The sequence below is a fragment of the Oncorhynchus tshawytscha genome, unplaced genomic scaffold (assembly GCF_018296145.1).
Source record: "Oncorhynchus tshawytscha isolate Ot180627B unplaced genomic scaffold, Otsh_v2.0 Un_contig_7015_pilon_pilon, whole genome shotgun sequence".
NCBI lineage: Eukaryota > Metazoa > Chordata > Actinopteri > Salmoniformes > Salmonidae > Oncorhynchus > Oncorhynchus tshawytscha.
Window position 1 is genome coordinate 221,020 of NW_024609765.1, and position 14,238 is coordinate 235,257.

Genomic DNA, 14,238 nt, shown 5'->3' on the forward strand with positions numbered 1-14,238 from the left:
AGACGGACGGACGGACTGACTGAAAGACGGACGGAAAGACGGAAAGACGGACTGAAAGACGGACTGAAAGACGGACGGACTGAAAGACGGACGGACGGACTGACTGAAAGACGGACGGACGGACTGACTGAAAGACGGACGGACGGACTGACTGAAAGACGGACGGACGGACTGACTGAACTGGAAAGACGGACGGACGGACTGACTGAAAACGGAGACGGACTGACTGAAGGATGGACGGACTGACTGACTGAAAGACGGACGGACTGACTGACTGAAAGACGGACGGACTGACGGACGGACGGACTGAAAGACGGACGGACTGACGGACTGAAAGACGGACTGAAAGACGGACGGACGGACTGAAAGACGGACGGACGGACTGACTGAAAGACGGACGGACGGACTGAAAGACGGACGGACGGACTGACTGAAAGACTGAAAGACGGACGGACTGACTGAAAGACGGACGGACGGACTGACTGAAAGACGGACGGACGGACTGACTGAAAGACGGACGGACGGACTGAAAGACGGACGGACTGACTGAAAGAAGGACTGACGGACGGACTGACTGAAAGACGGACGGACGGACTGAAAGACGGACGGACGGACTGACTGAAAAGACGGACTGGAAAGACTGACTGAAAGACGGACGGACGGACTGAAAGAAAGACGGACGGACGGACTGACTGAAAGAAGACGGACGGACTGACTGAAAGAAAGACGGACGGACTGAAAGACGGACGGACGGACTGACTGAAAGACGGACGGACGGGACTGACTGAAAGACGGACGGACGGACGAAAGACGGACGGACTGACTGACTGAAAGACGGACGGACGGACTGACTGAAAGACGGACGGACGGACTGACTGAAAGACGGACGGACGGACTGACTGAAAGAACGGAGACGGACGGACGGACTGACTGAAAGACGGACGGACGGACGGACTGACTGAAAGACGGACGGACGGACTGACTGAAAGACGGACGGACTGAAAGACGGACGGGACTGACTGAAAAAGACGGACGGACGGACTGACTGAAAGACGGACGGACGGACTGACTGAAAGACGGACGGACGGACTGACTGAAAAAGACGGACGGACGGACTGACTGAAAGACGGACGGACGGACTGACTGAAAGACGGACGGACGGACTGACTGAAAGACGGACGGACGGACTGACTGAAAGACGGACGGACGGACGGACTGAAAGACGGACGGACGGACGGACTGAAAGACGGACGGACGGACTGACTGAAAGACGGACGGACGGACTGACTGAAAGACGGACGGACGGACTGACTGAAAGACGGACGGACGGACGGACTGAAAGACGGACGGACGGACTGACTGAAAGACGGACGGACGGACTGACTGAAAGACGGACGGACGGACTGACTGAAAAGACGGACGGACGGACTGACTGAAAGACGGACGGACGGACTGACTGAAAGACGGACGGACTGACAGACTGAACTGACGGACTGACTGACGGACTGAAAGACGGACTGACTGACTGAAAGACGGACTGACTGACTGACTGACTGACTGAAAGACTGACTGACTGACTGAAAGACGGACTGACTGAAAGACTGACTGACTGAAAGACTGAAAGAAGACGGACTGACTGACTGACTGACTGACGGACTGAAAGAACGGACTGACTGACTGACTGAAAGACTGACTGACTGAAAGACTGAGACGGACTGACTGACTGACTGACTGACTGAAAGACTGGAAAGACTGACTGACGGACTGAAAGACGGACTGACTGAAAGACGGACGGACTGACTGAAAGACGGACTGACTGACTGAAAGACGGACTGACTGACTGAAAGACGGACGGACTGACTGAAAGACGGACTGACTGACTGAAAGACGGACTGACTGACTGAAAGACGGACTGACTGACTGAAAGACGGACTGACTGACTGAAAGACGGACTGACTGACTGAAAGACGGACTGACTGACTGAAAGACGGACTGACTGACTGAAAGACGGACTGACTGACTGAAAGACGGACTGACTGACTGAAAGACTGAAAGACGGACTGACTGACTGACTGGCGGACTGAAAGACTGAAAGACGGACTGATTGACTGACTGAAAGACGGGCTAAAAGACGGACGGACTGACTGACTGACTGAAAGACGGAAGGACTGACTGACTGACTGACTGACTGACTGACTGGCTGAAAGACGGCCGGACTGACTGGCTGAAAGACGGCCGGATTGACTGACTGGCTGAAAGACGGCCGGACTGACTGACTGGCTGACTGACTGACTAAAAGGCTGACTGACTGAAAGACTGATTGGCTGACTGACTGAAAGACTGATTGGCTGACTGACTGAAAGACGGACTGACTGACTGTAAGACGGACTGAAAGATGGACTTACTGGCTGGCAGAAAGACTGACTGATTGACTGGCTGGCTGAAAGACTGACTGACTGACTGAAAGACGAGCTGGCTGGCTGAAAGACTGGCTGGCTGGCTGGCCTTACTGATTGACTGAACAAGTCAATCGCACAAACAAAAACCTCTTAACACACTCAAAAATAACATACAAATGATGTGCACAAATACAATACAACTTTACAACAGACATTTGTCTTCTGTTCTGCTCTCAAACTCTCTACACATCACACATGCAGTTGAGACAAGCACAGGGTCAAGCTGCAGTGCAGATAGAATGGAATGAGAATATCCTTTTTTACTAATTAGTGTTAACTTTTCTTTGAGTTTAATTTGATAAGTTGTTGACTCCTGAAATTGGTTGAGTGCTGTGACCTTTAGGAAAAACTGGAGGGATTCAAACATACAATTCTTTCCTCTTCCCCGAATCATTCTTCTGCTTCCCCTTTATCTATCTTTTCACTCACTCACTCACTCACTCACTCACTCACTCACTCACTCACTCACTCACTCACTCACTCACTCACTCACTCACTCACTCACTCACACTCCTCAGGCTTTGGCATAGACACTCAGACTCTCACTCGCAGCCCCAGTCACTCTATTCTGCTTGACTGAACACTGGAGTGTCTTGTGGTTAACAGGTATGACTGTCTACTGGCTAGCTGTCTGAAGTCCTGGGAGAACACTATTTCAGTGCAATTCAGGAAAAAAAATGACCCATGTCTTTTGAGATATATCAGTCCCTTGCCTCCATTACAACTTCCACCTCCTACTTGAAGTGTTGTGTAATTTGAGTGTAAAGGCTACCAAGTAGCAAATTACTATTGGCTTTGTGTATTGTGTTAGTGTAGGAAGTCAGACATGGTGACAACTGAATGGCATGCAGGCAATCCTCTTTAGGTTCAGACAAGGACATAGATGTGGAAGAAATGCCAGCTAGCTGCACTAATGCCACTTATCAGACAGATAAACATAGACTGCCTACCTGAAACTTCTGGAAGTGGAACTTTTGAGATGATGTAACACCCATGCACACCAGTATTCCCTGAGCTCCTCTCTTGAAGTCTGAAGGCCTCAACTCCCTCCCATAGGATCCACTAGTGTCAGTGACACTACTGCCTGAGCACTACTCCGTTAATGTTTTATGCACTGCATAGACTCAGCCGTGGCTGTCAGACAGTGATATACACACTCATCTCTCCTCTGAAACTTCACAGAGCTCCAGAGTGAGGTTCCTGGAAGGTCATTACCTCATCTGTAACAGAGAGCGTTCTCTATTAAGATGAGCTTTGATCTTTCTATAGGGCAAACAGACAGGCAGGCAGAAAGACAGATATAAACTCAGCAAAAAAAGAAACGTCCCTTTTTTTTGGACGTAAAAATCCAAATAACTTCACAGATCTTCTTTGTAAAGGGTTTAAACATGCTTGTTCAATGAACCATAAACAATTAATGAACACTCACCTGTGGAACGGTCGTTAAGACGCTAACAGCTTACAGACGGTAGGCAATTAAGGTCACAGTTATGAAAACTTAGGACACTAAAGAGGCCTTTCTACAGACTCTGAAAAACACCAAAAGAAAGATGCCCAGGATCCCTGCTCTTCTGCGTGAACATGCCTTAGGCATGCTGCAAGGAGGCATGAGGACTGCAGATGTGGCCAGGGCAATAAATTGCAATGTCCGTACTGTGACAGCGCTACAGCGAGACAGGACGGAGAGCTGATCGTCCTCACAGTGGCAGACCACGTCTAACAACACCTGCACAGGATTGCTACATCCGAACATCACACCTGCGGACAGGTACAGGATGGCAACAACAACTGCCCAAGTTACACCAGGAACGCACAATCCCTCCATCAGTGCTCAGACTGTCCTCAATAGGCTGAGAGAGGCTGGACTTAGAGCTTGTAGGCCTGTTGTAAGGCAGGTCCTCAACAGACATCACCGGCAATAACGTTGATCGTCCTACCTGGCACAAACCCACCATCGCTGGACCAGACAGGACTGGTAAAAAGTGCTCTTCACTGACGAGTTGCGGTTTTGTCTCACCAGGGGTGATGGTCGGATTCGTGTTTATCGTCGAAGGAATGAGCGTTACACTGAGGCCTGTACTCTGGAGCAGGATCGATTTGGAGGTGGAAGGTCCGTCATGGTCTGGGGCGGTGTGTCACAGCATCATTGGACTGCGCTTGTTGTCATTGCAGGAAATCTCAACGCTGTGCATTACAGGGAAGACATCCTCCTCCTTCATGTGGTACCCTTCCTGCAGGCTCATCCTGACATGACCCTCCAGCATGACAATGCCACCACGCACAGAACAAGCAGTATGGCTGATTTCCTGCTAGACAGGAATGTTAGTGTTCTGCCATGGCCAGCGAAGAGCCCAGATCTCAATCCCATTGAGTACGTCTGGGACCTGTTGGATTGGAGGATAAGGGCTAGGGCCATTCTCCCCCAAAAATGTCTGGGAACTTGCATGTGCCTTGGTGGAAGAGTGGGGTAACATCTCGCAACAAGAACAGGCAAAAATGGTGCAGTCCATGAGGAGGAGGTGAACTGCAGTACACAATGCAGCTGGTGGCCACACCAGATACTGACTGTTACTTTTGATTTTGACCCCCTCCCCCCACTTTGTTCAGGGACACATTATTCCATTTCTGTTAGTCACGTGTTTGTGGAACTTTTTCAGTTTGTCTCAGTTGTTGAATCTTGTTATGTTCATACAAATATTTACATGTTATGTTTGCTGAAAATGAACGCAGTTGACACGAGAGGACGTTTATTTTTTTGCTGAGCTTACAAGCTCCGATCTATGTGGTGATTTGTTTTTAAATGCCCAATGCAGCTGATTTTGATCTCAATGTCAAATAATTTATGAGTAAAAATTAAGTTGTTAATTAAAAGGGTAAGAAAGAAAAAAATCTATAGCTTTTTTAGCAAAACTATTTCTCAAGCAAGAATTTTGCTAGGATCGTCTGGGAGCTGGTCTGTGAAAGGGCCTAATGGGAGGGGCTTAATGGGAGGGATATGTAACCTCAAAATGATCTGTTATTGGTTTGGAACTCTCTTTTGTTATTGGTCTATTATTGTATACTGCTTAGTGATGTCACCAGGCAAGCCAAAACTCCATCCATGCAAAACCTGCTGATTAGAAGGTCCTGTGTAAATTATATTTTTAACCAGCAATTATAAGGAAATAACACTGATCACATTATTGCAAACTTTTACAGTGTTAGTTTTAACAGCTGTTGTACAATATACAAAAAACTGAGTTTTGACTGCACTGAGCCTTTAGTGGAGTGTGTGTGTTTAGACTGCCAGGTAGGTAACACTCCTGAGACCTGTGCACGGCTTCATACAAAATCAACAACGCCACGGCTAAGATGGTTTCGGTCAATAAAAACAACGGGTTGAGTTGATAGCATGACCAAAGCCCTATGTTAATCCAAGAATGCCAGGCATACTTTTACTTTACATTTTAAGATTAGCTTCATAGAATGACTTACAGAACGCTAACAGGATATTTGTGTGCTTAGCTAAGTTTCTATGTGTTGTGTTCCTGCAGGCCTAAAGATGCCATCCGGGCGCTGAAGAAGAGACTGAGTGGGAACAGGAACTACCGGGAGGTGATGCTAGGATTGACGGTGAGACAGGCTCTACTTGGGTTCCCAATGTTGACCCACCTAAATCTTTTCAGATGAACAATAGAGGGTGTGTGATGTTGAAAAGCCTGGAACATACAGGTCACATCACTGATCATGTGTCCAAGGGCATCTGGAGATGTTTTGGAATGTCTTGAGCCCACAATCTGCTACCAAGCGGTAGAACGTGACCAATCAAATCAATCGGATGCATTTTCTAAAGCCCATTATACGTCGGCAGTTGTCACAAAGCGCTGAAGACCCACATTTGGAAAACACTGGATGAGCACACCAGCAGGGACGGAGCGAATCCGTCCAGAGCTAGGCCTAGATCTAAGTGATGCTTATTGTCTGAACTCACCCTCAACAACAACCGGTCTCTGGGAAGAGAAACAGACAAATAGACCTTTCACATTTAGAGCACACTTACCACACTTGCAAACACGCCTGCATGCTTAACTAGGACAGTGCTATTATCCGTTACACTTGTTCTTCACGCCTGAGCTTCAAAAAGCCACCAACACACGTTCATGAATTAGCTGTCTGCTGTGTCTCACTGTGACTTCTCCCTCAGGCGATTTCTCAACTGCTATGTTTTTTTCTGTCTTCATATTTTATTTTGTTTATGTGGATCTTGATTTTTTTTTTTAGCTGCATCAAAGCTCCTTTATTCCATGTCAGATGACAGAAGTCAGCTCTTTATCAATATCTGAGCACACTTCTCTTCTTCCAGGGAGTTTCTCGCTCTCTATCATACTTTCTTACTTCCTGATGTTTTCTCTCCTCTCCTCTTTCAAGTTAAGGGGCTTTATTGGCATGGGAAACAGGATATATGTAAACCTTTCTTTCTGATGTTTTACCTCTGTCTTTCCATTTCTAGGTGCTGGAGACGTGTGTAAAGAACTGCGGCCACCGGTTTCATGTCCTCGTGGCTAACCGGGACTTCATTGATGGTGTCCTCGTCAAAATCATCTCCCCCAAAACCAACCCCCCCACCATCGTACAGGACAAAGTCCTGGCTCTGATCCAGGTACAGCACATGATAATAATCACATGGCACATGATAAGAAATCCCTAGGTACTTTTACATCTGAGATACGTGGATAGGTATAAGCAACATGGTGAACATTTCACCAAGCCAGTCAGGGCGCAAGGTGGAGCTCCAACCTCAAATCTCTAAGGCAATTGACAGAGAGCTGTAAGAGGCCAGGCTGCAGCAGTTAGGAAAATTCTACATCCAAAATTAGTTCAGACACCTCAAACAAATCTCTCTAAATACAGTGAGAGAAGGAGAGAGGACACCTTGTACCTGAGCAGCTCCAGGCAGGTAACCAGAGACTGAACACACACACACACACACACAGGACTGAAGTCGGCAACACAACACCTGGGCTCTCACTATTTGGCCTTCATCTATCCACTCCTCTCAGATGTCCACCAGGATGTAACGGGATTGTTTCCAGCCCTTATTCTGTGTTTGTCTGTGTGTTGCCAGGCCTGGGCAGATGCATTCAGGAGTAGTCCTGACCTGACGGGGGTGGTCCATATTTATGAGGAGCTGAAGAGGAAAGGCATAGAGTTCCCCATGGCTGACCTGGACACTCTGTCACCCATCCACACACCACAGAGGGTGAGACCCAACACGCATCCACACACCACAGGGGGCGAGACCCAACACCCATCCACACACCACAAATCAAATCAAATGTATTTATATAGCCCTTCGTACATCAGCTGATATCTCAAAGTGCTGTACAGAAACCTAGCCTAAAACCCCAAACAGCAAGCAATGCAGGTGTAGAAGCACGGTGGCTAGGAAAAACTCCCTAGAAAGGCCAAAACCTAGGAAGAAACCTAGAGAGGAACCAGGCTTTGTGGGGTGGCCAGTCCTCTTCTGGCTGTGCCGGGTGGAGATTATAACAGAACATGGCCAAGATGTTCAAATGTTCATAAATGACCAGCATGGTCCAATAATAATAATGCAGAACTGGAGCAGCAGCACGGCCAGGTGGACTGGGGACAGCAAGGAGTCATCATGTCAGGTAGTCCTAAGGCATGGTCCTAGGGCTCAGGTCCTCCGAGAGAGAGAAAAGAAAGAGAGAAAGAGAGAATTAGAGAGAGCACACTTAAATTCACACAGGACACCGAATAGGACAGGAGAAGTACTCCAGATATAACAAACTGACCCTAGCCCCCTGACACATAAACTACTGCAGCATAAATACTGGAGGCTGAGACAGGAGGGGTCAGGAGACACTGTGGCCCCATCCGAGGACACCCCCGGACAGGGCCAAACAGGAAGGATATAACCCCACCCACTTTGCCAAAGCACAGCCCCCACACCACAGGGGGCGAGACCCAACACGCATCCACACACCACAGGGGGCGAGACCCAACACGCACACACAGGCGTACATGAACCCATGCTAATGAGGTAGAATCATCTGAAGCAGTGACTATACTGCTGTAGTAGCAGAGCTGTACTATCTACATGTTGTGTTCTCTATAGAGCTCTACTAACTAACTACATGTTGTGTTCTCTACAGAGCTCTACTAACTAACTACATGTTGTGTTCTCTACAGAGCTCTACTAACTAACTACATGTTGTGTTCTCTACAGAGCTCTACTAACTAACTACATGTTGTGTTCTCTACAGAGCTCTACTAACTAACTACATGTTGTGTTCTCTACAGAGCTCTACTAACTAACTACATGTTGTGTTCTCTACAGAGCTCTACTAACTAACTACATGTTGTGTTCTCTACAGAGCTCTAACTAACTACATGTTGTGTTCTCTACAGAGCTCTAACTAACTACATGTTGTGTTCTCTCTACAGAGCTCTACTAACTACATGTTGTGTTCTCTCTACAGAGCTCTACTAACTAACTACATGTTGTGTTCTCTCTACAGAGCTCTACTAACTAACTACATGTTGTGTTCTCTCTACAGAGCTCTACTAACTAACTACATGTTGTGTTCTCTCTACAGAGCTCTACTAACTAACTACATGTTCTCTACAGAGTCTACTAACTAACTACATGTTGAGCTCTACAGAGCTCTACTAACTAACTACATGTTGTGTTCTTCAGAGCTCTACTAACTACATGCTCTACAGACTAACTAACTACATGTTGTGTTCTCTCTCTCTAACTAACTACAGAGCTCTCTAACTAACTACATGTTGTGTTCTCTCTACAGAGCTCTACTAACTAACTACATGTTGTGTTCTCTCTACAGAGCTCTACTAACTAACTACATGTTGTGTTCTCTCTACAGAGCTCTACTAACTAACTACATGTTGTGTTCTCTCTACAGAGCTCTACTAACTAACTACATGTTGTGTTCTCTACAGAGCTCTCCTAACTAACTACATGTTGTGTTCTCTCTACAGAGCTCTACTAACTAACTACATGTTGTGTTCTCTACAGAGCTCTACTAACTAACTACATGTTGTGTTCTCTCTACAGAGCTCTACTAACTAACTACATGTTGTGTTCTCTACAGAGCTCTACTAACTAACTACATGTTGTGTTCTCTCTACAGAGCTCTACTAACTAACTACATGTTGTGTTCTCTACAGAGCTCTACTAACTAACTACATGTTGTGTTCTCTCTACAGAGCTCTACTAACTAACTACATGTTGTGTTCTCTACAGAGCTCTCCTAACTAACTACATGTCGTGTTCTCTCTACAGGGTCTACCAGAGGTGGACCCAGCTGTACTAAAGTACAAAGCCCCCATCCAGCCCCACGCTGCAGCCACAGCCACCCTCCCCAAGCCTGCAGCCGCCCCGGCTCCGGCCCCGGCCCCCGCCCCCCTCACCCCCATCCTACAGATACCACACATCCCCAACGTACAGGGCCCCATCACCGCCAACCCTGAACAGGTGAGGATAAAGATGGCCTCTGACGGCTAATGTTAAACTACTGCCAGAGTCATGTTCATTAGGTCAAAAACGGAAAAGAACTGACTGGACGTTGCCCAATAAAAAAAAAGTTTCTCCTGTCCTCAGGGTTGCGTCAAAGAACTTGATATGCATAATACGGGAGTGCATCTCACTAATGTTAAGTGGCATCCCCTCTCCTCTCCTCTCTTCCCTTCCTCTCTTCCCTTCTTCTCCTCTCTTCCCCTACTCTTCTTCAACTGCACTGGTATGACATGATATGTGCCATACAGTATGGTTCTCACTTGTTTTCACCTATCAAGTTCTAATAGTTTAGTGAGGATGAAGGAAAGGATATTAAAAGAATTGAGACGCATCCTGTAGGCCTTTATGCACAATCTTGGGCCCTGTTTGAAAACTGTCAACATACATCTTTCCTTCCTCCCCTCCTGGGTGTTATCAAATCAAATTTTATTAGTCACATTTTATTGATAACACCCAGGAGGGGAGGAAGGAAGGATGTATTTTGACAGTTTTCAAACAGGGCCCAAGATTTTCATGGTTAGCAGATGTTAATGCGAGTGTAGCGAAATGCTTGTTCTCCTAGTTGCGACCGTGCAGTAATATCTAACAAGTAATCTAACAATTTCACAACAACTACCTTAGCTGCCTCCACTTAGCTTTGATCAGATCAGGGAATACTTTCTCTCTCTGACCCCTGACCCCTGTGTGTCCTCCTCAGATCGCCCGGCTGCGCAGTGAACTGGACATTGTGAGGGGAAACACCAAAGTGATGTCAGAGATGCTGACAGAGATGGTGCCTGGACAGGAGGACTCCTCGGACCTGGAACTCCTTCAGGTCAGAAAATGGACTACATCCAGCATAGAAATACAATTATAGAACATTGACTTGAATGGGGATGCCCATTCTAGTAATTATATTTCTATAACTCCGGGTCAGATACTACATCCCCATAGAAATATAATTACACACAATTTTAAAACATTTTTGAAAAATCCTGGATGACGCTTGGCCAATTAATTGTGCACCGCCCCATGGGTCTCCCGGTCGGCTGCGACAGAGTCGTCTGGACTCGAACCCAGAATCTCTAGTGGCACAGCTAGCACTGCGATGCAGTGCCTTAGACCACTGCGCCACTTGGGAGGCCCTCAGAATTCCATAACATTGACTTGAATGGGGGCGTTCAGTCTAGTAATTCTATTTCTCTGACACCCCCTCAGCCTCATCCTACTAAAAATATGTCACTGGTCCTAACTGTGGAAGCTTTTCATCATTGAGAATTTGAGACAGCTGTGTATTGCACGCAACATAAAAAAAGGAATTCACACACAGCGCTCCATCTGTTTAGTTTTAAAAATACAAGTTTAAACCTTCCCTGCGGTAGTCACCCTGCTGCTCAACTGAAATGTGTTGGAACTCATTTAGCCCACTAGGGGGAGTAGTACCACCACTCTAGGGGGAGTAGTACCACCACCACCACTCTAGTACCACCACTCTAGGGGAGTAGTACCACCACTCTAGGGGGAGGGGAGTAGTACCACCACTCTAGGGGGAGTAGTACCACCACTCAGGGGGGAGTAGTACCACCACTCTAGGGGAGTAGTACCACCACTCTAGGGGGGGAGTAGTACCACCACTCACTCTAGGGGGAGTAGTACCACCACTCTAGGGGGAGTAGTACCACCACTCTAGGGGAGTAGTACCACCACTCTAGGGGGAGTAGTACCACCACTCTAGTACCACCACTCTAGGGGGAGTAGTACCACCACTCTAGGGGAGTAGTACCACCACTCTAGGGGAGTAGTTACCACCACTCTAGGGGAGTAGTACCACCTAGGGGAGTAGTACCACCACTCTAGGGGGAGTAGTACCACCACTCTAGTACCACCACTCTAGGGGAGTAGTACCACTCTAGGGGAGGGGAGTAGTACCACCACTCTAGGGGAGAGTAGTACCACTGCTCTAGGGGGAGTAGTTCCACCACTCTAGTAGGGGGAGTAGTACCACCGCTCTAGGGGAGTAGTACCACCATAGTACCACTCTAGGGGGAGTAGTTCCACCACTCTAGGGGAGTAGTACCAATAGTACCACTGCTCTAGGGGGGGAGGGGAGTAGTACCACCACTCCACCACCCTGCTCTAGGGGGGAGTAGTAGTCCACCACTCTAGGGGGAGTAGTACCACCGCTCTAGGGGGTAGTAGTACCACTCATAGTACCACCGCTCTAGGGGAGTAGTACCACCACTCTAGGGGAGTAGTACCACCATAGTACCACCACTCTAGGGGGTAGAGGGGAGTAGTACCACCACTCTAGGGGGATAGTACCACCACTCTAGGGGAGTAGCTCTAGGGGGAGTAGTTCCACCACTCTAGGGGGAGTAGTACCACCACTCTAGGGGGAGTAGTACCACCATAGTACCACCGCTCTAGGGGGAGTAGTACCACCACTCTAAGGGGAGTAGTACCACCACTCTAGGGGGAGTAGTACCACAATAGTACCACTGCTCTAGGGGGAGTAGTTCCACCACTCTAGGGGGAGTAGTACCACCGCTCTAGGGGGAGTAGTACCACCATAGTACCACCGCTCTAGGGGGAGTAGTACCACCACCCGCTCTAGGGGGAGTAGTAGTACCACTCTAGGGGGAGTAGTTCCACCACTCTAGGGGAGTAGTACCACCTGCTCTAGGGGAGTAGTACCACCAGTACCACCACTCTAGGGGATAGTACCACTCTAGGGGGAGTAGTACCACCACTCTAGGGGGGGAGTAGTACCACCACTCTAGGGGGAGTAGTACCACCACTCTAGGGGAGTAGTACCACCACTCTAGGGGAGTAGTACCACCACTCTAGGGGGAGGGGAGTAGTACCACCACTCTAGGGGGAGTAGTACCACCACTCTAGGGGAGTAGTACCACCTCTCTACCACTGCTCTAGGGGGGAGTAGTACCACTGCTCTAGGGGAGTAGTACCACCACCAGTAGTACCACCATAGTACCACTGCTCTAGGGGGAGTAGTTCCACCACTCTAGGGGGAGTAGTACCACCGCTCTAGGGGGAGTAGTACCACCATAGTACCACCGCTCTAGGGGGAGTAGTACCACCACTCTAGGGGGAGTAGTTACCACCACTCTAGGGGAGTAGTACCTAGGGGGAGTAGTACCACCACTCTAGGGGGAGTAGTACCACCACCAGTACCACCACTCTAGGGGGAGTAGTACCAGTACCACCACTCTAGGGGAGTAGTACCACTGCTCTAGGGGGAGTAGTTCCACCACTCTAGGGGGAGTAGTACCACCACTCTAGGGGGAGTAGTACCACCATAGTACCACCGCTCTAGGGGGAGTAGTTCCACCACTCTAGGGGTGAGGAGAGGGGAACAACAAATATTCCTGTACTTGTTTAAGTGACAGTTGGTGTAGGGTGAAGTTGTCCCTAGATGCTGATCTTGTTAAAAGTAACAAGTAATTAAAAGTAACACGTTTTTAAAGAGCAGCAGCAAAATAACAATAGCGAGACTATATACAGGGAGGTACCGGTACAGAGTCAGTGTGCAGGGGCACCGGGTAGTTGAGGTAATATGTACATGTAGGTAGAGTTATTACAGTGACTTTGCATAGATGATAACAAAAGAGTAGCAGCGGTGTAAAAGAGGGGGAGGAGCAACACAAATAGTCTGTGAAGCCATTTGATTTGCTGTTCAGGAGTCTTATGGCTTGGGGGGATAGAAGCTGTTTAGAAGCCTCTTGGACCTAGACTTGGTCCTCCGATACCACTTGCCTTGCGGTAGCAGAGAGAATAGTCTATGACTAGCGTGGCTGGAGTCTTTGACCATTTTTAGGGCCTTCCTCTGACACCACCTGATTTTGAGGTCCTGGATGGCAGGAAGCTTGGTCCCAGTGATGCTCTGGGCCGTTCGCACTACCCTCTGTAGTGCTTTGCGGTCGGAGGCTGAGCAGTTGCCATACCAGGCAGTGACTGAGGGTGTGATAGATAGGTAGTTGAATCAGGTGACCTTTCCACTGTTTTATGAGGTGACTTTAGGTAATACAGTTAAACTGTGATTCAATAAATGAAATGTAGGTGTTGTGATTTCTCTTACTAAGTAACACAACTGAGTCTAATGATGGACATGTATGGCTACCTGCTGGCTAGAGACCCATTTTAGAGAATTCTAGTCATCCACCTTCTAAGAGACTCACCTTTCCATCAGTGATGCCCTATCCATCAGTGATGCCCTATCCTCACCTTGTGTCTGTCTCCTCA

The 14,238-nt window shown here is 48.0% G+C and overlaps 1 protein-coding gene across 4 annotated transcripts in view; it reads left to right on the forward strand.

The window, feature by feature from the left end:
- The window catches only part of LOC112226329 (TOM1-like protein 2), a 51,921-nt gene that overhangs the window by 20,415 nt on the left and 17,268 nt on the right, over window positions 1-14,238 (forward strand). For all 4 annotated transcript variants that reach the window (XM_042317742.1, XM_042317743.1, XM_042317741.1 and 1 more), the window contains exons 3-7: window positions 5,993-6,071; window positions 6,949-7,098; window positions 7,564-7,698; window positions 9,766-9,957; window positions 10,697-10,813. In XM_042317742.1, the coding sequence (XP_042173676.1) occupies window positions 5,993-6,071; window positions 6,949-7,098; window positions 7,564-7,698; window positions 9,766-9,957; window positions 10,697-10,813 (673 nt within the window). The remainder of the gene's footprint in view (window positions 1-5,992; window positions 6,072-6,948; window positions 7,099-7,563; window positions 7,699-9,765; window positions 9,958-10,696; window positions 10,814-14,238) is intronic.